Raw genomic sequence first — 24,851 nt, forward strand, 5'->3', positions numbered from 1 at the left:
GATTTTCCCGCCGTTGCACAGAAACAAACCACATTGATATCGAAACAGCAATAAATAGATCTATTCCTGGTAGAAATAGAGGAGGATAAAGCTCTTCTGAGTTTCTTCAGTTTCGTCGATGCATGTATGACTCAATTTTCTAACACTAAATAAAGAAAGGTCCATGCCCAAAATCAGTGAAGTGTTATCATTACCTGGCACAAACAGAGACGACACCCCAGAGGGTTTCCACATCTAATTTTGGTTGCCCCGCGCAAGACAACTTGATTCTGCGAAGGAAATTAACAGTAGTCTTAGAGACATTCTCAATGTTGAAGGAAGGAGAACGCAAATGAATTAATTTTGTGAATGACATCAATACTGCTTTTGCTCCAGCAGGTTATCAATAAATAATAAAAATCTTATTCGAATACAGGCTTGTCGTTAGTCTCCATCCTCTTAGTGATCTCTTTGCTGTTGACGAGATAAAAGCAGAAATGAAATGAAGAGAACAAACCTGCTGTCGTCTGCGAAATCCAAATGCGCGATAGAAACCAGAGATTTAGTTCCCCTTTCCAGCAACACAACAACGAAGGTCGTGTATAAGTGTGTCCCATGGATTTTATACCCGTCAGGTAAATTTATTCATCTCAGTCAAGAAACATTTTTCACATATCTCAGTGGAAACCGACCTTTTGCAAAAAGGTGATTTCTCCAATTGTTTTCAAGAAAGTCGTTGTGCTGTAAGTCAGCTAGCGTGTTACTCAGCGGCTGATTATTCAAAGACGCCTTGATAATGTTTTCCGCTCCTCCAAATAAGTGCATTTGTAATTAATCAATCCATAAGACTTAAATTCTAAGACGCTCAAACAGAAGGTTGCAAGAGCATTAACTTTTTTTTACTCTGTGTAACTGATTTAACCTCGGTTAACTCAACTTAACTTCCAGAATTTAGTTTCGTCTGTGGCGCAGGCTATAAGGTCTTTATAGAAGACGAAGTTTTTTAAGGTTCGTGGTTTGCAGTCTAGATTGCATTGCGTTACTAGTTACTAGTTATTCGATTCGTTTTTCACGCACCTTGAGGGACATCCTTGGTGTAAAAACCTGTGAAGTTTTTCTTTGTTTTCTAACTATAATTTTCCTTGGCTCCATTGTGTTGACTTCTCACAGGCTTCTTTGTATGAATTGTTTTACGTCACTCGTGAGTTTCACAGGTTTTTCTACCGAGTATATATGGGCCCACCTTGTTCAATGTATGACATTACAACGTGGTTGCCTCAAAAGACGACGCATTGCACCTCTGACAAATGACAGTAATGAGGTGAGAACAGGAGGTAAAATCTTTTGTTTCTTATTTTTCAGTTATTGTTGGTAGTCTTTGTTCCCAGCCAGGCCTCTTCCCTGTCTAAGGGTTTGTTAAATTGACCGTATTCCGGAATTAAGAATAAATAGAAGAAACTCTAGAAATCACTTGGGACTCGGGTCCTCTCTTGACCACACCCAGTGATTTTAGTCCTTCTTTGACATAGGATAAAATTAGTTGCAAACGGTGTTCTATAAAAGTTTATTGCTCAGTAATTTGACTTAAAATCTAGAGTTGGCGAGTGCCTTCTCTTGCCTCTTGCTGCTCATTCCTTGTCAACAAAAAAACTGTAAACTTTTCGGAATTTTCATCTCCATGTTTCAAACAAAGGACGTTCAAGGAAAGGGAAGCAAATTTTTAGAAGTGTTTCAAGGTTTTCTGGGGGATCCAGGTATTTTTGTTCAGAAGTGTCTATTTTGTGCCCACATTGAGCTCGACAGAAAAAAAAAACCGGCAAAAGGGTAAAAGAAAATCAGCCTCCCTTTTTTTCCCCATTCTGCCCCTAGGGCCCCACCCCCACCCCTGTAAAATGCGATGACTTTCGCGCTCGTTTCCAGTCCAAATCGAGTAAGCGGTCTGTGTGCGCAGGCTCGCGAGAGTGGTAAGATGTTTTCGAATGATTCAGAAATACCAATTTATCATTGCACGCTTTGATTTGGCCATGAAACCCTCAAAAATGGCTTAAAGGAAGGGATATAGGACGATTTAATATGGCTTCGGTCAAAGTAGCAGTCAGAGTGCGGCCCCTTAATAAAAGGTGAGGAAAATATTTTCGTTTTAAGTTATATTGTCGTTCGTGGCAGAGCCGGCGAAATCGAATGCCTTGCTTTGTAAAAATCGGTTAAATGTCTTCTTTGAATCGTCCAGGGAACGCGATATGGCCGCAAAAGTTTGTATTCATATGGAAGGGAAGAAAACTACAATCACTAGTCCCGCCGTAAGTGATTTGTGAAATTTTTCGTCCATTTTACGTAGGTGGACAGTTGCTTCTTTGCTGCAATCTTGTAAAATTACGGTAGTCTATGAAGTCTATAAAAATTCTCTCATTTTTTTAGGGAGAAGACAAGGACTTTTCATATGATTTTTCCTACTGGTCCGCGGATAGCTCAGACCGGCATTTCGCCTCGCAGGAACAGGTAATTTTTTTGAGAATATAACTTCCTTTTAAATAATTTTAAATCCAAACTGAAGATATTTTCGTGCAGTTGGCGATTCGTACGTCATTGTGAATATGTAATCAGTTAATGAAATTTTATACACAGTCTCACGTAGATTTGCCAGCAATGGGTATTCTTGACCCCAGAGTGATCCACACTTGTTTTTAATCCACTGAAAAATTTCTAGCAACAGTGGTGTAAGCTAATGTTTTGTTTTCGAATTTTTTCAAAGGCTGCAACTCACTGGCCAATCGTTTATTTTGGGATCCTATTTCCGTTTTTGTCTGCTTTTTTATAACCTTATATTCATTTGTTTTGCAAGCCAAATTTAAAATAACACTGATCAAACTATATATAAGCCTTTTGGCAATCTATAAAATTGACTCGTAACAATGAAAAATCAATTTTCCTTTAAATTTATTGCTGTTATTTCATGTGGAATCAGAGTTGAGCCTTCAGTTTAAAAAACACTGATTAATTCGTTCTTTAGACATAAATTAAAATTATACCGCCCTTTATGAATGTCTTGATGATGTTTTGATTTTGTAGTGCTAAATCTGTTTCACGATGTGGTAACAGTTTGATTTCACGTAAACCATAAATTCAAATTTATTGTTTACTTCAATAGTGATTACAGATTGTTCACTGCATGTATGAGAATCATAAATCAAAAGAGAACAAAATGTAAATAATTCTGATTGTATAAATGTTTTATGTTGTTAACCATCCTTGAAATTAAAAGCCAATCATACACAGATATTTGTAAAAACATAACCCACTTCAAATGACAATCAGAAAGTACAATGTTTATATAATCAGAATTACAGAGCTTGTCTTTAAAGAGAAGCATAAATACTGGACTGTTGTCTCCATAACATTGTACTGGGTTTTACATAATTATACTTCTGCTGTTTGGTAAAATCATGTCGTTAGTTCATGTTAACAACCATGTTCGTTGTCATAAAATGTAAAAAAGTGCTCACAAATTAAACAGATTTGTGGTCTGTTAAATCAAAAGTTCTCTGAATTGCTCTTGGAAGTGAGCAAATGATAATGTTTCACTGGACAAATATTTCAGTCAACTCTTTTTAATACAATTGATTGGACCAGCTCTGACTGTCCATCTTTGAAATGTGTCTGCCTAATATTATACCGTAAACTGTCTTGTATTAAACCCATCACCAGTATCTGCATGTTGGGAAGGTTCCAGCTGGCAAGTAGGGAAGGTAACCTTGACCACCCTGTGAGCAGCAACCACCAGGCATCATGAAAATGAGAACCTTAAGACGACAGTTTTGTAGATAAGCACTTACCAAGACATAGTTATTCAGAGGGTCAAAGGCAGTGCTGGGAGCAAAACAGCCAAACGAGCTGCACGCAAATGGCAACATTAACGAATTGAATTGACCCATTACTGAGGACCTCTAGGCTCTAGGACTGCCCTGCATATGACTAGAGAGAGAGACATGGCCAGCATTGACTTGTTTTTAGCATCAGCATCTCAAGGGACAGAGACAGTTGACTGTTACTGCCCAGAAAAAAATTTGAAAATTTCAAACATCAGACCTCACAGTCACTTGACAATGATTCTAATGCTAATGAGACTAAATAACTAAAAGGAAACGGTTTAACATCTTTACCTGGCCAACGTCTGATGGACTGACTCATGATCCTGTTCTGCTGATTTTCAGGTGTTTGAGGATTTGGGAAATGATGTAATTCAGGCAGCATTTGAAGGCTACAATGCTTGTATATTTGCTTATGGTCAGACAGGGGCTGGCAAGTCATATAGCATGATGGGACAGGATGTAAGTATTCATACATTCAGTGTTCTTACCAGACCGCAGCATTGTGGCGTTGTGGCTTTGCCACACTTTTTTGGGAAATGCCACACTATAATATTATTAGCCTAAGGAGTTCCAAGGGTGCAGAAAAGGGAAGGGAAAAAACCTATTACAAAACGTATGTAAACATACCTACATATACAGTGTATACATTTCCTTATAACATAAGCCAAAATTTAATTGGTTATGGCGTCTTTAGAAAACATCCATCATTATCGAAGACTCGGAGCTGTGAAAACATTGAGTTAACTGTATCTAAAAATTGTGACCTGCTTTTCTCCACCATGATCCCCTTTTAGCTTCTCTACGGGTCCTATGCACCCCAGCGTATGAAATCCTGGTAAGAACACTGTAACTTTATTCAATGTACAATTATCTGGAAAAGAGTAAGTGGTAACTTTAAAAAGGTATGTCATGAGCATTACTGCTGCTTTAAGAAACATTCAGTGTGCTATTGCCTTTATCAATACACAAAATTCTCTTGTGGTGAGTTATTAGGAAGATATCAAACAAATCTCAAGAGTGAGCACTACCCATTTAGTTATTGTTGCAGGCATAACATTACAACTTGAAAAAGTTTGCTTAAGTTTTTAAAGTTTCAATCCATATCCATCTTTGCCATCTGTAGCTGCAATAGATGACAGGAAATATATCATGCCTAATATATAATCTTTAAATTAATAACAAATCTGGATGTCCAGTATTTTAAAAATTTTGCATGACATGGGTAAATGGGGTAAAAGGGGTTTACGCCAGAGTTAAGAATTAAAATTGTTGACATTCATGCTGAGTGTCAGCATACTACACGACAAAATATACACCAGCCATTTATTTATTGAACTTCAAATGAAACCTCTCTGAAGTTTTATTTTCAAACTGGGTTGCAAATAATACAGGGGAACCTCTATAATGTGACTAAGGGCTAAGGGACCAGCAAAATATGTTCGCTATAATGAGGTTTCATTATATTGAGGTTCTTAACTTTGAACCATATATTTTACTAATTACTGAGGTCAAGAATATCATACATTACACCAAGGAAATTGTTATATGGAGGTTTGTCAAATCAAGGTCTCACTGTAATGATATTTTTATTTTTCATCAACAATCTTTCTGTGTGAAATATAATGATTATAATATATTTATTTGTTTGATGTTGAACTTTATTTTAGACTGCACCAGGGCTTATACCAAGAATATGTCAGGTACGTACAAACTACATGTACACAGTGTTTTTTATATGTTTTATTTTATTATGTAATTGTTACATTGTAATACCATAAGGATGAATCAACGATTGCTTCAATACTGTGTTATATAAATGCCTCATGAAAAACTGTCCACAATAGCACATTATTACGATAAACCCCAATGTCTTCTTTCAGTAAAACAGTTCTGTTGTTGAGTACAATGTACTGTATTTCCATCCTGAAAATAATATTGATGCAGTTTAATACAATCAAAGGTCTTTTAAGTAGACACCCTCTGGAAGCAAGTTTCCACAACTGGTGCTGGCTGCTTGGAGAGCTGTTCTCTTATGAGAGTATCCATGGAGAGAGCTTACACTGTACATGTAGCTTATCTTTAATACTTTTTTTCTGCTAGGGCCTGTATTCACGCATGGAGTCAAGTGGTGATGACAAGACTGAGTTTAGAACTGAAGTCAGGTAATGAGTATGTTGTCATTAATTCTGACTTGTACATTTGCAAAATTATTTGTTCTCAGTCTGGTGTGAAAAACCCGTTTAGTAGTATCTTAAATAATTATTTCTTATTGCTGATAGTTATCTAGAAATATACAATGAAAGAGTTGGAGATCTCCTGCGACCAGCAAAAGGAAAGGACAAATACACTCTCAAAGTGCGAGAGCACCCTAAGGAGGGGCCTTATGTACAAGGTGCGTGTTATGCTGAGTTATTTTTTTAGTGACAGTTTCAGTTCCAGTACCTTACCAGAAAAAAACTTGAATTCCAGAGCTTGTCCTTTGGGCAAGCAGCTCTCACATTTTGCTCACCCTAGACCACTTCTTGATACCGTAGATGTAGTGATATTTCAGTGTATCCTGTTCCAAAACTGCTGAACAGTGTAGTCTGCATCAACACTTTAAAAACTTGGTTTATAACATAGCGTGCGTGCTTGCCCTGTATAAGTCCTATTGAGCCGCTATGAACAAAATCTTTATTTATGCACGCCCGTGCGTAAATAAGATGACGTGAACATTTTTTTTTACCTGGCTGCAAAGTTGTCGACTTTTAAGCTGCAGTGCACTTTGCCTTCTCTTTAAAATACGGAAGAAACCAGCAAAGAACTGCCCAATTTTTCTATCGGCATTGACCTTTTAGGTCCTGATCCAACAAGCAGCAAAAATAAAGCCGAATTTAAAAAAAACTCGCAAGTCGCGCGTTTCGCAAATTTGTCGAAGACCAGCTGCAGCAAATTTTGGCCGAAAGACATTCACTGGGAACAGAACAGACACCAACTGGTCATCAACAACATTTAAAGGCAAAATTTCCGTTTTTATTGTTGTTTTTAAATTTGTTATGCACTTTGTTATCTCCGGACTATCCGACTGAAGCAGGAAAATTTCTCTCGCAATAACAACACAAATTACACAAGAAGACATAAATTTACTACTCAGAAAAACAACTGCTGCCAGGTCTTCTCAAGAAGCCGTAATGACCAGCCAATGTTTGTAAATGAATATAAGTTTAAAGAAGGATGACAGTTGTCTTCGCTAAAAAACATGTTTTCTGGGTTTCGCTGAGCAAAACTTTCCTTTCAGCAAATCATCTTTTTAGTAAATCCAAACCATACTCCACGACTTCCTACGAACATGTTAGTATTTTAACTTTAGGTGTACTTTGAGACTCTTTTACCTTTGTTTCTGCTTAGTTTCCATTAATCGTTAACGAATAAAGAAGCAAATTTTCTTTCTCACTTTTACAGAAAGAATATTTTCATTCAAACTAGACGATTGTGGCGTGTTTGTAATCAGCTAATAGAACCGTTTGTTCTTTTGTAGCGTGTTACGAGAATTTTGCAGTTAATCAAAAAGAGAGCACTGATTTTTGTCAGCTATGTTATAAAAGAATTTGCTCATGCTTTTAGCTGTGCGTATATCGAGTTATGGATGCACTTGGGAAGTTTGGAGAGCACTCAAGAAGCTAGAACGCATCTTTCGTGCTCTCCAAACTTCCCGCGTGCATCCATAACTTGATATACGCACGCTAAGCATGAACAAATTCTTAAGTATTTTGAATTTACAAGTCATAATACTTACTGTAGAAGTTTGCAATATGTATTACAGATTTAACAAAGCATGTTGTGAAGGACTATGAAGGCATTGAGAATCTCATGGATGAAGGCAACACAAACAGGTGAGAAATTAGCAAGCCTGAGCTAATAACTGTAGAAGAATTGCTTCAATCAATGAAAAAAGTGTTTGCAGCAATTATGATAAAGTTTACAATGTTTCAAACAACTTTTCAACGATTGTGGCAGTCATTGACACAGCAATGATGAATTAGACTTTTTTGCTATTTCAAGTTTGGTAAATCCACTTGATCGTTACAAACAAATTAACAACAACAAGTTTTTCCTAAACAAGCCACACAAAGCATCTGTCCTGCATTATAATTATTTACTTTTCTTTGAGTCTGTGTGTGGGTAGTTCAGTAAATTGTGCTCAATGTGCTCATGTTTCTCATCCAGAAATCTCTTATTTCAATATTTCAGGACAGTAGCATCCACCAACATGAATGATGTGAGCAGTCGATCCCATGCAATATTCACCATATTATTCACACAGGTTAGTTTTTTAGTGACAGCACGGTGGAGTCATGATCACAGCACCAGGCTTGTGAGTCCTGAGTTAGAGTTCTAATCTCTGATTGAGCTACAAGATGAATTGCCTAGACCCTTTCTCATCAAGCATTCTTAGCAAGTTTCAATGTACTCATTACCAGCAAGAAAGTCTTATGCGTGTACTTGTCCTGGACAAGTAGGTGCATGGCTTTTTTTGAGCCCTGTCAAATCTTATTTGAATTAATATTAAATTGTAAATCTGGCCTTTTTATTTTCTTTGACTGTGTGCATGGCAGTGCATAAATTGGGAATACATGTTAATGTGTTGAATGTTTGGACTGCTTATCGTAGGCCAAGTTCTATACTGACATGCCAAGTGAGACTGTTAGTAAGATTCACCTTGTCGACCTGGCTGGAAGGTTAGTTAACTTGTTTAAATACAGGTTAAACTTTATACTGCTCAATATTATCCAACATTGTTGGATAGAATTGATTCTGTTTTAAAGCATTCTGAAAAACAGGAGAATAAAAAACTATTGAGGCTACACATGTTGATGCAGATCTGACTTGAGATGTTTACTGTACAATGTTACTGTCTCATATAATTTATTATGTGCAAAATATTAAATGCTGCCAGTTATAAAAATAATACAGTGTATCTAAGTAACAAAATAAATTAACAAATACATTATACATCATTCCTTTAAAGCGAGAGAGCAAACTCTACTGGTGCAACAGGGAGCAGATTAAAAGAAGGAGCCAACATCAATAAATCTCTGGTTACATTAGGAACAGTTATCTCAGCACTTGGTATGATATATAGAATTCACACTCAGATAGATTTTATTTTTTTGTGCACTTTGTAAGAACAATGTGTGAAAGAGGTCTGTGGGTATTACTCATCTTGCCATAGTACTGAATGCAGGTGTGCTACCAATTTTTCCAGCCTGAAATTGCTCCCATCGCATGTGCAATTTAATTATTTACTTGGAAGAATTCACATCATGGTTTCCCCTTTGTAGATTACATGTTTACATGGAAGTTACAGCTTTCCTGCTTTAAGTGTGTTTCCTCGAATAAGAGCCCACACTTTCATAAGTGCCCTCCCCCAAACTCAGTAAGCGCCCTCCCTCAAGGCCATTATATCAAATAAGTGCCAGGGGCGGATCCAGGATTTTTTTTAGGAGGGGGTGCACTCGTCTCTTGCTCTACTTCAACACCAATAAACCACATATTTTATTTTTGGGGGGCAGAATACCAGTTGTATTAGAAAACCGCAGGTCATTTCAGGGGGGGGGGGTGCGCACCCCCTGCACCCTCCCCCTAGATCCGCCCCTGAGTGCCCCCTCGAAAAAGCGCCCCACTCACCTTCCCCTCACTTTCTTAAATAGTAGGGATGCAAGGAAACCCAGCTTCAATTCTATTGCCACTTCATTTTTAACATTTTAGTTGTTGACTTCAGCAGAATCAGTATGGGAGAATACAATGTAGGTTTTCCCTATTCCCTATTGTTGAAACGGTGAACAGTGAAAACAATGAAATCATTCCATGTTAAATAGGAAAACTGACTGCTGCACTGGATAGAAGCCCAGCGTAATGCGAACATCAGTCCCCGTTTATTCATACAAACACAAACACTTAGGTACTGCAAAGGCAGTGAAGTAAAAAAAAAAAAAAAAAAACTGTAACAAGTTCCGAGTAAAGTTCTTTGATCAATAATAAAGATGATATCGTGTCTGCTGCCCGTCAGGAAAAACCCCCTCACTAAGGAGGAAACCTGAACCCTCCCGAAAGCAGAGCCAGACACTTAACATGAACCTCGAGGGAGAGAGGTTGAACTAGAATACAGAATTATGAGTACATCAACCACCAACGGCAATAAATTCAAATGACACAAAAAGAAAAAAGCATTGACAAACGAAACTCAGGCAGCGATGTCAGCTTAGAATGATCACCTCAGTAAAATCCCGCCCCTTTATACATGAGTATCCGTGACAGCTGTCAATAAGCTGGAACCGTGAAAACAATAATTTGCTGCTATTCGTAGAACCGCAGCAAATAACAATTTCTTTGCCATTAAGTCACTTCTAGTTATTTCTGTATCCATGTGGATGCTTGCAGAGTTCCTTTATGTGCATTATCTCTTCTTTCAATTTTTACCCTATTGCCCGCGCTCACAGTAATGCCGTAAACTTCCCAGGAACCACTAGACCATTCTCTAGTTCGTTTAAAGGAAAACGTTATAAGTGCCCCCCTTGAGTAAGTGCCCTCCTTCAAATAAGCACCTGGGTGCTTATTTGGGGAAATATTGTATATCATAGTCAGGGTTAATCATTGGAGAATAAAGGGCAGCTTTTTGGGACAGAATATTTTCAGGTGAAATCATTACATGCAAAGTATACAAGAAGAATATGGGAAAAACCTGGGAACTTACTCTTTCTGAAATAAATCCAGGAGCACTCTAATTCCCTGCTTCTGATTATACAAAAATGGATACTCCTGCATTACTAAAAATATATAGGATAAAAAATTGTCATTATTTCTGGTCAAGCTTGTCCTTGTCTGGTAATTATTCCTTTTGCTTTATTGTAGCTGAAGCAAGTGAAAATGCTATCATCAAAGATGCCAAGAAGAAACTCTTTATTCCTTATCGCAACTCAGTGTTGACGTGGTTACTCAAAGACAGCTTAGGAGGAAATGCTAAAACAATTATGATAGCAGGTAGAAAAGAAGTTCATTGTCACTCAGTCAAGCGAAAAATGATTCCTCCACCATTAGATTGCCAGTGAATCATTTTTTGAAGACCTGCCCCTAATGGCCGTTTTTATACTAGACACGTTAAACTAAAAAGTCGTCGAGAATTATTTAACGTCTGAGACGTTAAATTGTGCTCAATACATCGACACTTGAATGAAGAGCTTTTTTCATTCATAACCAAGAAAAACAAATAACAAGAATAAAAAAAACCCAGTAACATCAGCAACCAAAAAATGGTAAGAAAAAAGTAATAATGAGGAGAAATTGGCTTATCAGTGTTAGATAAGTAGCCTGTTTGTCAGACGAAATTTCCCCTCATTTAACTCATCTGCAACACAAGCTAAGATAAGAGGCACTTCAACAAACTGAAACTGTTATGTCTTGTTTGCTTTAGCTATTTCACCGGCTGATGTCAATTATGCAGAGACTCTAAGTACTTTACGATATGCCAACAGAGCCAAGAATATCATTAATAAACCCACTGTTAATGAGGTTAGTCATTATGATTTAAAAAGGTGAAATTTTAAACTCCATTTCATAGAAAAGGAGAAAGGAAAAAGTAGATTACAGAAGAAATTAGCAGTAAACGACTTTGTTTTCAGTGCTTTAAATCTGTGTCAGAAAGGTTTAGTTTTTATTAATTAATCTGCTTCTATACTTCTTTTTTCCTTTATCGCGACTTATCCTGTCCCTGTGTCCACATACAAATTCTCCATACTGTGCTCCATACATTTCCTTAAAGAATTAGTGGAGAGAACTTTTTAAAAGATTAAAGAAGTTTTCTCCTGATGTTCATTTTATTAATTGCCATAGCCTTTTCTTTTGATTATGTATTGGTATTTTTAGGAGAAAATTGGCCACTTTTGGATCTTTGTATAAAGGGTTAAATCATGTTCTTTATTTTTAAGGATCCTAACGTGAGACTTATCAGAGAGCTACGAGCTGAGATTGATCGACTCAAAATACTCCTTCAAGCTCATGGGCAGGTAAGGGATCCATGAAAAAATGATGATCAAAAGATGTTCTGAACTCCTTTGCAAAAGCTTGCGTAACCTGTTCACAGACCCTCTATTTTCTCTGTAGAGATCGTCTAGCGCGCGCATGAAAATAAAAACCGCGGGGGATTAATTGGCCGCCCTTGTTCTCCTCGCCCCGCGCTCGCCCTAGCATAGCAGGGGCGGGAATGGCATTTTACACTCAGTCTCTGTCCAGTAAATAACTCAATTGTTTTGGTCAATGCAAGACAAAGAAGTGAACTCTCTTTCCGCTTTAAATATTGTGAAAAAAATGTCGGGTGGGGTGAAAATAAGTGATTGAAACCTGCACTGTTCCCCGTCTTCACGAGTAAATTAATGGCTGTCAGCGATATGCAGCGGGGGGGGGGGGCTAACCCTCTGCTCGACCAACATCTCATCAGTTGCGGGGAAAGGGGGGTAGGGAAGGCATTACTGTTGGTTGCTATATCATAGTGGGGATGATTGTCTTAATGTAGCCTCATACACTGTATTTGTACCTTTCATTATTTGAGGCAACATCGCTGAAATGTTTCACCAGCATGAATTTGAAACGGCTTTTAAACAAGAAGGCCATGTTGGGTAGTTGCCAGATAAGCCTTGTGCTGCCCTTGCTAGAGCTCCTTCTCCAATCCTTGTTTTTCAGGATGGAATTGGGGAACTTGGCGCCGCGGAAGAAACCAAGATGACTGAAAGGCTTCATGAAAATGAAGCTCGTGTTGAAGAACTTACTAAGAACTGGACTAGTAAATGGCGAGAAACTCAGAAAATCATTGAGGTAAACAAAACTGAGCCTATGAGAAAATCAAATCATCCCAAGTGTCCTGTAAGGAAGGCAGGGAATACATTGCATTCAAAATTATGTTATTAAAAATCTATTTTTCCTTTTCTTTTCTCTTTTTTTTCTTGTAGGAGCGAGCTCTCGGCTTCAGATACGAAGGTGCTGGCATCAAAATGGAGTCGGAGCTTCCTCATCTGGTCTGTATCGATGATGACGTACTGAGCACTGGAGTCACGCTCTATCATTTGAAGGTAGGTAACTCTCGTCACGCGTCACGCTCTATCACTTAAAGTTAGCTATCTTTCAATTGGCCATTTCCGTGTCCTGAAAACTCTCACTTTCAAAACGAGGCTAAGGGCAAAACTTTGCTTTTGAAAATGAGTTTTATCCACATGAGAATAAAAAAGAGTTTTCAATAAAATAAACTAACCTCTCACATAGTCTCACTTTTGAAAAAGAGGCTCCAGGCAACCAACTCGGAATGGCCTAATAGTTAGTCTACCAAATAATGGTCTCTCTGGCTTTTTCAAGTCCTTCTCTGCCATGATGTTGCCTGAGAAGGCTACAATCATCGTCAAAAGTGTTGGGAAGGCTGCTACTTTTTACCTCTTTTTTCCCTCCTCCCCCCACTCCTGGCCCAATGTTGAGCAAAATGTTAATGTTTATGCGCGTAATTGTTCTGTTACATCCCAACATTGAATAGAGGGGACGGGGAATATTTAGCAAAGAGAAAACTCTGTTTTTTGAGGATTAAAATGGACTTACTGTTAAGTTGTACAACCTTCCCAACTACTTTTGTCTGGGATTGTAGATCGTGACTGTATAATTTATTGCAAGCCACTAAAGGCTTCCCTTACTATTCACAGGACGGCATGACGTACATTGGAAGAGAGGATGCCAATTTTAATCCTGATATAGGTAAGATTTGATTGTCATGGTAATGGTGATACGTTATGTCGTTTTGAAATAACTTGTCGTACACACACACACAGGTCTAAGGAATCTGTAGACACTTAGCTGTTTAGTGAATGAACACGTCTGGTTGTTCCTCGTTTTTTCAACCCCCTTCTCATTGTCTGGACATTGGATGAAATATTTTCAGTGTCCCAATTGTTAGCAGGTGCTAAGGCGTCTGAATGGGTTTTTCTTATTTCTCTTCGTGTTTGTTAAACTGCTCTAAAAGGACAAAAATAATACAGTATCTAATTGTGAAGTCAATGGGATCTGATGTATATCTTTTTTACCTACAGTGTTATCTGGGCCTGGTATTGAACCGGAGCATTGTATTATGGAGAGTATTGAGGGGACTGTGGTCCTTCATCCAATAGCAAGCATGTGTCAGGTGAATGGGCTCCCTGTGTGCAAGTCACAAAGGATCAGTCAAGGTGGGTTGTCGATAAGACCTATCATTATTTTATTATTAATTCAAACTACTTCCGTGCTTAAACCATGCACACCTATATTTAAAACTCCCGTTTTAACATTTGATTAAACATTTGCCTGTTACTTTAGTCGGCAAATTCAGGATTTGAAGGGATATTTATTCTACTAGTTTTGCTTAAGGTCTGTACCTTCTTGAGAAGTTGTGAGAACTCTCATGTTGTAATTCAATAACGTTGTTATCTACTTGTAGGAGATGTAATCTTGCTTGGGAAAACGAACATGCTGCGTTTCAACCATCCCCAGGAGGCTGCGAAACTCAGGAAGAAGAGATATGTAAGTTAACTGTAGATTTTTTCGCTTGCAAGAGGAAATCCAGCTAACACTACTCTAACAAAGTAAATACAAAAATAGAACTAAAACTTTCAATATTATAAAGAAATAGCCGTAATAGGCCTCGTCTCCGAAGGGTACCTCATGAATTGTCACAACAATGAATTCCATGCGCAGTTAAATTGAAGAAACAGAACAAAACAAAACAAAAATAATAAAAAAACAACAACAAACACTCACGCACAGTACCAGAAAATGGGGCTCGATGGGGTAATTAGAAATTTTGCTTTTAACTTTCATAAGGGTTTATATTCTCGAGATCACTATCGTTCTTAATTATTTTACTGTACATTATGTACATTTCGAGAATTTCCACTCAGTTTCGACTTTTTAAAAACATTTTTAGTACGAGTCCATGGAAAATCTGGCAGACATTTCATCGGAGCCCGAGAGGGAGCCGTCTTATATGTTCTACAATGCAGGGTAAGTACAGAACGTAATTTTGTCTTTTCTGGTTTCTCTTTTATTTATATTACTTCTATAAAATAAAAAGGCTTTAAAAAAGGTCAGAACTTTTGGGTACCCTTTAATTCCTGTGCGAGGGTCACATTACAAGATTTGGTTCACAGACTGAACATTCTTTGACTGAGTCAGGCTTTTAGAGTTAAGGGGCTTGAGTGATTGACGTCTGCAAGTATCTAAGGAAGCTTCACTACTTTCTTCTCAATCAGAATATGTATCCATAAAATGGAATAAGCATTGTATTCGAGTGATCAAAATGAATGACGTCAAAGAAAAAAGCAAACGTCAGCTATGAATCCGTTCGCTTTCTTTGTTATCCAACCAAACGTCGCGCGCTGTGCCACTTACCGCTTAACCAATCCAATTTGTTCACACGTTATCGTTTATTTATCACTTGCTTTATTTTATCAGGTTCGCTTTATGTTAATTAGTTAAAATAGACCATGGTTACCGCAACAGCGTGAAGCCAATTACGGCTCTAAAAAAGTAACTTTATTCAAAATAAGAGCGCAATAGTAAATGCTTTAGCTGAAATGAAAAGAAAGACAAAGTCAAATACAGTTGAAACACCTGAAGCAATCACCCCAAATACCCAAATTTGTTGGTAGGGTACGCGAAGTGGTCAGGCATGGAGGTTCGAATGTGCCATAATTTTTCCAGTTTTCTAAAACACTACGCTCTGTACCTGGTCTTTATCGTGTTGTTTTGGCTTACTCCATCAAAACGCTAAAGGAATCGAAATTGACTCACGATTCTCTACTCAGAACGTTTCTGGGGCAGTTTTAGGCACGATAACTTTAGTTTTGTACTTCTACTCTTTTGATTGGCTGACAATATCAAGCGCCACAGTTTTAACCAATCAAACAAATTGTGACGTGCACACTCTCCTTTTCCCGTGTCTTACGGCGGGGACATGAGGAATCTTACAAGATTCGACGACGGCAACGAGAACGTCAAAAAAGCAACAGGTTTAAAAAGCTGAAAAAGAACTTCGCACGTGCATCACGCTTTTTTGTACATTTCTTTGCCTTCACTGTACGACTACGACGTGAAAATGCCTAATTTTATGTTTGTGGAGGACGCAAACAAGCAACGACGAAATTTTCTTTCTCTTTCTGACCTTAGATGAGTCTCCTAGGAATTTAAATCCGGGAGAGCTCACATATATTTAACAAAGTATGCGAGTTAGAATAATCACGATGAAGATTGAAAAACCGCGAATTTTACTTTTTAAGCGAGGTTTCCTTGCCGTCGCCGTCCTCTCATGTTAAGGTCCCTCTTTGTTTACTCCGTGGTCTGATGTTATCGTTCGGGTGTCTTTCCCTGTTTTGATTGGCCAAAGTAATTACTTTTAATTCTTTTTGGGGTCCTGAATCACGTCACGTATTTGAAAATCGATGTCTTTGTTGTTTTCTATTTTGTAGCCTGGAGCTTGAGCGCCAATATCGCGAAGAAACGAGAAGAATAGAAGAACAAAGGTAAATAGCGAGATATTTAGTTTTATCAAACTTTATAGCCAAGGAGCGAATGACATGCGTGTTTATTTTAGAAAGCGCAAGTGCGCTGTAGAATATGGCTCACGGTCACAGGGTATATTCTTGAAATAGACTCAAATTTGATTGAATATTTCACGCTTGATCAGCCTACTCTTAAGTTTTTCTAGGTCTCATCACTGCAATACCATCACGTATACTAATATTATTTAAAACTGTACTATTTAGTTCACACCGGCAGAATTTTGATTAGCTTAACGGGCCGTGTAAATTATACCTTGCTCTAACAAGAGCAGCCATTAAATCATATTCATTTGAAAAGCAAATAAATGAAATTTATCTGTACTGTGAAATCTGTGTGTTAATCAGAAACTGAGTGCAAGTGGCTTCCAAACTTTTTTATTCTCTTATTTATAACGCTCGTGTAAAACAAAACCAGCGGACTCTAGTGAGGATCTGATTCTCGAGTGTGTGCACTCAAAGTTTCTCTACATGATTCTTTCTTGTTTTTTAGGCGTCGAACTGATCATAATAGGAAGCTTAAGCAACAACGACGGAGACGGCAACGTTTTTTGTACATTCTTTGCCGTCGTTGAACGACCACGACGTGAAACTACCCTATTTCACGTTTTGTTGAGGACGTGAACGCAAGACAACTAGTTTCTCGTCCTTTTTTTTTACTTCGATACAGTCCTTTAGAATTCAACTGCAGAAAAATTCACCAACATTTGCCAAAATGAACGGCATGGAAGAAGAGCGATGAATTTTGAAGTAGCGCGAATTCACGGTTTTTAAGAAACGTTTTAGCTTGAGCTCCCAAATATATCCAACAACGGCCTTAAAACCCGAGTGAACTAATTGCTCTTGATGTTTTTTGAGATATTGTAGTGATCTTTCCGTCCCGTCTGTTTTTTTCTTATCAGGAAAAGTCTTGAAACGCAGCAGGTTGAGGCTGCGAACAAGTTAGAAGAGGCTAGGTTTGTATGATCATAATCAGTCACTAGCAAAAACCAAGTGACGAATTGAACCAGATTTCTCCATTATTGCCCCATTATTTTGTTCATTAACTAATTATCGGTACGTTTAATTGTGGAGGATTTGTTACTATACATGAGCCGTATGCATATTGCGCTTTCGTGTTTCCTAGCTGGTATTTTCGTTCGTATACAAAATGAAAGAGCTGTCACTTAATAGGCTGTAATATGGTATCGTTCCTTTTCAACGCTTCATGCGTAATTTCACTGCTCCATCCGGGTCACCTTAGTCACAGCTGTGGCCAATCACAGTAGACGCTGACATGCCTGAGCATGCAATGAACCAATCAAAACATGAAGGAAGTAACCAACTCACTTATTCAAAAAACACCGCATTTTTCAGTTTGGAAACATGCTTGGCAATAAACAAGTAGTACACATTCTTTTTCTTTGTGATGATGAACACTATGATCTGTTTTTGTTTGTTTTAGAGATGGTTGACACGGTCGACTTTTTCAATATGACTCAGCAAATATCAAAGCAATGCTGAGAGAAAGTTAAGAATAGTGTCCAGGCAAATTGAAACAGTTTTGACTTGGGCAATTAAACATATTGCAGGCGGGAACTTGAGTTCCTCCGTTCTCAACAACAGAGAGCTTCGGAAGTAAGAAGCGCGGAGGAAGTTCAGCGAAAAGTAGAGTTGGAAGCGAGCCACCAGCAGCTAGAACTTCAGAAAAAGTATTTAGAAGAAATTCGTCAAGAACAGGAACAGGCGCGTGAAAGAGCAGAAGAAGAAATAAGACAGGTGAATTAGTCTTAAATATTTACGTTTTTAAATGAATACAGAACTAGACAATCAATCAGTCAGTCATTTAGTCATTCCGTCAGTCAGTCAAGTCTGTCCGTCCGTCCGTCAGTCAGTCAATCAGTCAGTCATGTCAGTCAGTCAGTCCGTCCGTCAGTCAATCAGTCAGTTAGTCAGTCATTTGGAGCGTCTTTTTTCTAATTTTTTGCTGTTCATGAATTAGGTGAAAGAAAGGATTCGTCAAGAACAGGATGAAGAGCGACAGCGCTTGGAATCTGAGATGCAGCGTTTGGTGGCACTTGAAGAGGAACACAGGAGAAAGGTGATGGCCAAGGAACTGGAGATGAGCAGGATAAAAGACGACCTTGAAAGAAAATGGGAACGTGAAAGGCGACAGGTATTCCAGTAATCTGAGCTTTCAGCTTCATTATTTCGCTAGTTATAATCACAAAAATCCTGATTCTAATACGATTTCTGGACTAGCACTGATTGGTATTGCATTGTGTGGCTATTTTACTTATGTCAACTTGCACCCGAACGCGCGCTAATTTCATATTGTGCTTTTTTCGTGAATGGAATATCATTGTCAGATTATATGCAGCTAAAATGCTTCATTTGGACTTGCGATGACTCGCGAGGACTGCGTTCAATTGGAATTGCGTTAGATTTGTTACAGGGAAATGCTTGCACTGAAAACTTTGACATTTCCTTGACATTTTTAGTTTTTAGTTTGTTTTAATCATTTTATCTTTATCTCAGGTTGAAGTGCAACGTGAAGAGGTAGCAAAGCTACAGCAGGAAATCGAAGCCAAGTCGCAAGAATTAGAATTAGCTGAACAGCAAGCTCGAGCTGCAGCTGAACGGAGCAGCACCGCATCTTCATCTGGAACGTTAACTCCCTCCACCAGTAGTGACGCGTTACAAGAGGCAGCTGCTGCCGCGCGCAGTGAGGCAGCGGCAGAAGCAGCAGCTAGGGCGGAGCCCGAGGAGAAGAATCAGTTAGAGGTGCTGCGTGAACGGTTGAAGCAGCTGGAGGCTGATTATGAAGAACAGCGAAAGCAGGCGCAGAGGGAGATGTCACAAGCCAAGGATTCAGTCCGCAGAGTGGAACAGGAGACGTTAGAGGGACTCCGCAGCCTGACGACAGGGAAGTCGGCGATTGAATTCGAGTGGCGTCGCTTGGAGGAACTGCAAGCGAAGCACAAACGAGCCCAGGAGCAGTCTTACGTCAAGATAAAAGATGTGCGCGAGATGTTAGAGAGTGCGGAGGAAGTAGAGGAAGCGTCGCTAATTGAGAAGGAGAAAATGATCATGGAGAGAAGAGCTGCGAGAATGAAAGTGGAGGAAGCAAGAAGAAGGTGAGAGGAGTTTCAGTCATATCTGAAGCCCGAAGGACCAAAAAAAAGTTTTTTTAGAGACCGCCCCCCCCCCCCTTTATCTAAGGGTCTGGATGACCGGGCCCCCACCCCTTTATCTCAAGGTCTGAATCCGGCTCTGTAAGCTTCTTCGTAAGGGGCTTTAGGAGGGGTTCATATCCGAGGGGGACTTATAACCGGAATAAAGAATACGCTTCGTATTCAGGATACGTGCAAACGAGTCCTTGTGAATATTCAAGAACATTTAGATGCGTGCCTTGACGGCTTCTGTCCACACGAGAACGATTGTAAACGGATAAATTTCGTTACCGGGTGGACATAAACAGACAAGTTTGTATACGGGTTCGTGTGGACATAATCTTAGTTAGCCGAGTTGTGTTAAGTTTGGTCAGTGAAACTCTGGCTTAACGCGTCCTTTTGATTAAAAACTTTGTCTCTATAAAACTAGGCTGTATAATTTAATGTCACTTGGTTTTGTTTCCAGTGCTCTTGAGCATGACAACGGCGACGAGGACCAAGTGAGGTCACAGTAGTTCAACGATAGGTGAAATTTAAATCTGAGGAGGCAGCGTGACCGAGTGGTTAGAGCGCTAGACTTACAAATCGGAGGCCCCGAGTTCAAGTCCCGCCCTGACCGCTAGCTGGATTTGTTCACAGTAGTCCTGAGTTCAAATCCTCGACCACGCTTGTAAAAAGCCAACTGGTTTGCCTCATACCAGTTGTGATTATTAACCCTGTTAGGATCAATTTGAATTGTTTGTTTCAGGCATTTGCTCGGCCCCACTAGCATTAGTGCTATAAATACTGCCGAGGGTAAATAACGGAATTATTATGATTATGATTATTATTTCACGTCAGGTTTTAAAAAGATAGTTTATACCGGGTTCTTGTTTCATTGACAGGTTGGAAGAGTTGGAAAACGAAGATAAAGATGTGGAGCTAACTGAAGACGATTTCACGAAAAAGAAAGAACTTTTAGAATTCGAAACTCGCGAGGAAATCAAGGATATCAGAGAGGAACGAAAAATTTTGACTGAACTCTTGCACAAACATCAAACGGCGCTTCAAAAAGCGACGCTGATGGTAACGGAGACTAAGACCAAGTTAGAGAAACATCTGGAGAGCGAGAAGCTTATTCTCCTGCCGGTCAGAGAAAAGGTGGAGGGTTTGGTTCGAAATGAGCTTGGACCGTTGATTGATTACGAACAGGAAATAGAGAAAAAATGTGAGGATGTTGACCGGGAGGGACGTGAGCGCAAGAAGTTAATCTACAAGCAGAGGAGACGAATCGCGCTGCTAGAGCGGCAACACAACCAGGCGCTGCAACAGGCAGAGAAAGAAACGTTAAACGAAGAAGAACTTGAAGAGTTGGAGAATGAAAGAGAAGCAGAGCGTAGTCTGATAAGGAAAGAAAAAGTTCGATTGCTGGAGCTCGAGAAAAAGCACAAAGAACAGCAAGAGGTCGCGGAGCTGACGATCGGAGAGGCTGTTCAGGAGCTGGAAAAACGGAAATCGAGCGTGAATCAGCTTTTGGAAGCAGAGAGGCGGAAGTTAGCTGATTTAGAGGCTGTACATAAGGAGACGTTAGAGCACGTGGAACAAGAGCTGGAACAGCGATCAGAGATTCTGCACCGAGTAAAGGATAAAGTACAGAAGGACAAACGACAACTTGCAAAGCTGGACGTGAGGCAGCAGCGATGCGCGGCCAAAGCGGCGGAGGAGTTGTTCCTCATGGCGGATCTGTTGGAGAAAGAAATGAGCGACAAGGGAAAAACAGATGAGTTGATTAGAATTAAGGAACAGAGGAAGAAACTTCAGGAGTTGGATAAGCAGTTGAGAATGGCGGAAAAACGAGAGAAAAACTCAAGAGGAGATGACGCCGAGAACCCGCAGTGTATTCTGTTGTAATTTCCCGGAGATGGATAGCCTTAATCGTCACGCAAAGCCTCTCTGTGAAAAGCGTTGCGTGACAAAGAAGCCTTGCGAGACGATTCAATCATCTTTGTTAATTCTCTTTATGTAAAACTCGCTCTTCTTTTTCTGTTCGCCGGTTTTGTTTGGCGTGCTTTGCTACAGAGGTGGTGGTTACCTCACTTTTCTCAATTTAACGGATCAGGCGTTTATTTCAGACGCCTTGTTTGTTGGAAACTGGAGGGTTTGTGGAGCGAGTTTGCTATTTTTCTTCTTGAAAACTTGAAAACCCTTGTATCTCAAGTTATCATACCAAAAAACTAATGACCAAGGGTATAAATATTACTTAAAACATCCTCTATTGACCCGGCGTTTAGTCAACAAAATTTGATATGCCCTATACTAGAATCCTGGATTTTTCTTCGTTTCTATTTCATCTTCTGCATTGCTTTTCTATGTTGTTATATAAGGAATATCTGGTAAGATTCCTAGGGGGGAGGGAGTGAGGGGAGTTTGCTCTCCATTATTCAGAGGGTTCAATGAAATCTTAATTATTTGTTAGGTATATTTCTCAGTTGTTAAATTTTCGTGCCAGGAAATTGTTTTAGAGCGGTCGGTTTTGTTGGTTGTTGCAATCAAACCAAAACTATTTTATCTCCGTGCTTTGTGATCCAGCGAAACGTTTTTTAGGCCTTATGTGGTGAATTTTGTTCAAAAAAACGTATTAACTGATGTCACTAGTGTTATCCGCTGGAAAACCTCTAACCGTTGCGAAAGCGCGGATTTCGGGAAGGCGCGGTAACGTCAAATCGGTGGCTAAATAATACACAAATGGTCCTAAGGATTTCAAAGAGCGCTGGAAAGATTTATAATCTCGTAGGTTTCATGCCTTAATCGAACTCTTCCCTTTTTTCTGTCTCTGCTTTTTCCTCTCTTTGTTTTCTTGAATTGTTTTCAACGATTTATAGACGTAGCGTACATTTGGCCAGCAACAATCGATGGAAAACCGTGTAAAACGAGTTCCTTGCAAATTTATATCCTCCTTTGTATATATATCAATTAATCCCAAAATACAGTTTCGGTTTTGAGTTCATAAACCTAAATTTGAGCGCGTACAACAGTAGGAGAATTATTTAAAATTGGTTAAGTAAAAGTGGTTTTGCTTTTATTTGGAAATGTAAAATAAACGCAAGATCGCAATTGAAACGTTATTGCCTTGACAGTTTATTTATCTAACAAAATTTAGTGCTGCTCAGTAAAGAAAACTTAAGATTTTTTGTAATTTGAATCAACTTGGAACGCATTTCTCCAGATCAGAGGAGATCATTGCTAGCCAATGATTTGTGCAAAGAAAACCTCTTTTCATTCTTTGACAATGTTATGTAAAGATATTAAAGAATAAAGTCGTTCGTTGGACAAAATATATTTATTTCGGCGAACTAATGTAAGGATAAGTTTATTTTTGTTTTACCGTCTTTTTTTTTCGATAATGAATTGTACAAAATATTAATTATAACCCTGTGGATAGGGTGTTAGTAGAAAAAGAAGAGGTTAATTAAGGGAAAATGTACCTCATCCAGTGATAAATGTCTATACGTATACTAACATACTCCAGGGAACTGTTACCAAAAGCCCCCTGTTAGGGCGTGTTTACATGGAGGTGGGGGACCCCAGTTAGGTGAGGTAAAATGCGGCGGGTCACCCCACCTATCCTGTAAACGTGATCAAATTAAAATGAGATTATATGGACAGACGGGTTACCCCACTTAAGCGGGTATCCTCACCTACCTGGGGTCCCCCACCTCCATGTAAATAAGCCCTTAATTAATGCGATCCTAAAGAAAAACTCGAAGGCTCTAAGGAGAAAGCTAGTTTGGGTTATAAAACCTTAAGGGTGTGCCTTCTCCTGGTGTGGGGTACTTTATCAAAATGAAGGGTGTGCTTGTTGTACTTTTTAAGGGTTCAAAATGCGGGGATTGGTACCGCTTAGATTGCTTCAGTTTCGAAAATCCCCACCATTAGACCTGTAGTAATATCTTGCAGGGACCTTAATTGGGGTCTTAACTGAAGTGATGGGAACTAGTCGTCAAAATGTTCTGAGGATCGCGCACAAATCGAGATTCTGGTATCGTCTAGAAGTGTCTTTGGAATTTTCCGACGAGCACCTTCGTCATTTTTATATGGACGTTCCCCTTGGGGCTCACTTAGGTGAGTTAGGTAGGTAGCTTGAACTCTCATTTGTTGTAGGATAGGGTAAAGACTAGTTCCAGGAGTTATCAGCAGTGAAAGAAACTGCGAAAATCACTGTTAATGTGATATTGAATAAAGAATTAAGGGGGCATCATTTTCTTCCTTTTTATTGTCTTAACTTTGTCTCCTTGTGAATGGACTTTTATTTGATAATCATCGTCATTGTTTTCGTTGTCTGCCATTTGGCATCTCACGAAACCACGACTCTCGTTCACTGTGGCGCAAAACGAGAGATTATTCTCTTCCGGTTCATTTGGTCCCGGAAAAAATATTGACATAATCTTTGTATTTGTTGAAGGGAAACCTCAATTCAGGGGAAAGGAACGCTTTTCCTGGGTTCCCAAACCCGAGTTTAACCTCCTTTCAAGAGACACCTTAGCTCTTTTAAACGCGACTGCCTACAAAGAGGGTAGATAAGTTTAAGTGTTCACAAATCACAATGATGACAGCTTTCACAATGTGAAATGGAATATAAATAACGATTTAGTAGTAGCAAATCCAGAAAGTGGTTCTTCGTCTACCATTCGTGGTCGAATTAACACTGGCCTAGGTCCCAAGGGTCTCCCCTGAACTGTAGAGATTGCACTGTAGCAGGTTGGAGACTGGGAACAAGTCAGTTCCAAGCCATTGGAACTCGCTTATCAGGTTGATTTAGAGGTAATGACCACTGCCCCTTTGAGTGCGGTAGCTTATAGAGGTAATAGTTCGCTAAGCGTGTATGATTTGATAGATCATACGTCATCATTAGACTCAAAAGAAGCATGAAAATGTCCATAAGGGCACTATGGGCACAGTATTCAACACAATTCACCCAGAAAGAAAACAAACAAATGATTCTCATTGAAAACATTCATTTTTTTAATTACATATAAAAACTATTAAATGTTTCAGTTGAGTAGTTCTTTCCATCTGGAAATAAACGTAAGTGTATAGATAAAAAGAGTAATCCCTCATATTAGCACCGACTTCCTTTTAACTTGTTCTTTTCGTAACCCTTTACAAGTTTTCTCTTAGTAACAAATAAGCGGAACATTTGAATTTCAAAAGGCGATATCCACATCTATGAGTGAAGACGTTTTCGTTATCTTTTAACAGTTTTGAGACCCTCG

At 39.0% G+C, this 24,851-nt stretch overlaps 1 protein-coding gene across 1 annotated transcript; it reads left to right on the forward strand.

The window, feature by feature from the left end:
* Positions 1-1,944: 1,944 nt before the first annotated feature.
* LOC140942659 (uncharacterized) lies at positions 1,945-23,155 on the forward strand. The gene is made up of 26 exons (XM_073391606.1): positions 1,945-2,099; positions 2,210-2,279; positions 2,398-2,478; positions 4,191-4,307; positions 5,516-5,548; positions 5,949-6,010; positions 6,128-6,240; positions 7,651-7,720; positions 8,079-8,151; positions 8,499-8,566; positions 8,857-8,957; positions 10,740-10,868; positions 11,299-11,396; positions 11,813-11,890; positions 12,564-12,695; positions 12,830-12,949; positions 13,565-13,616; positions 13,949-14,083; positions 14,332-14,414; positions 14,818-14,894; positions 16,358-16,411; positions 17,350-17,403; positions 18,019-18,205; positions 18,429-18,602; positions 18,965-19,563; positions 20,484-23,155. Exons 1-26 carry the CDS (start codon positions 2,053-2,055, stop codon positions 21,487-21,489), a joined length of 3,813 nt encoding a protein of 1,270 aa, XP_073247707.1. The 5' UTR covers positions 1,945-2,052; the 3' UTR covers positions 21,490-23,155.
* The last annotated feature ends 1,696 nt before the right edge of the window (positions 23,156-24,851 follow it).

This window comes from Porites lutea, chromosome 7 (genome assembly GCF_958299795.1).
Source record: "Porites lutea chromosome 7, jaPorLute2.1, whole genome shotgun sequence".
In the NCBI taxonomy this organism is placed as follows: Eukaryota; Metazoa; Cnidaria; class Anthozoa; order Scleractinia; family Poritidae; genus Porites; species Porites lutea.

Excerpts from the sequence above, each read along its gene's own strand:
- LOC140942659 (XM_073391606.1), top strand. The coding sequence starts at position 2,053 with ATGGCTTCGGTCAAAGTAGCAGTCAGAGTGCGGCCCCTTAATAAAAG. Across the intron at positions 2,479-4,190 it reads ATTTCGCCTCGCAGGAACAG|GTGTTTGAGGATTTGGGAAA; the intron begins GTAATTTTTTTG and ends GCTGATTTTCAG. Across the intron at positions 6,241-7,650 it reads GGAGGGGCCTTATGTACAAG|ATTTAACAAAGCATGTTGTG; the intron begins GTGCGTGTTATG and ends TATGTATTACAG.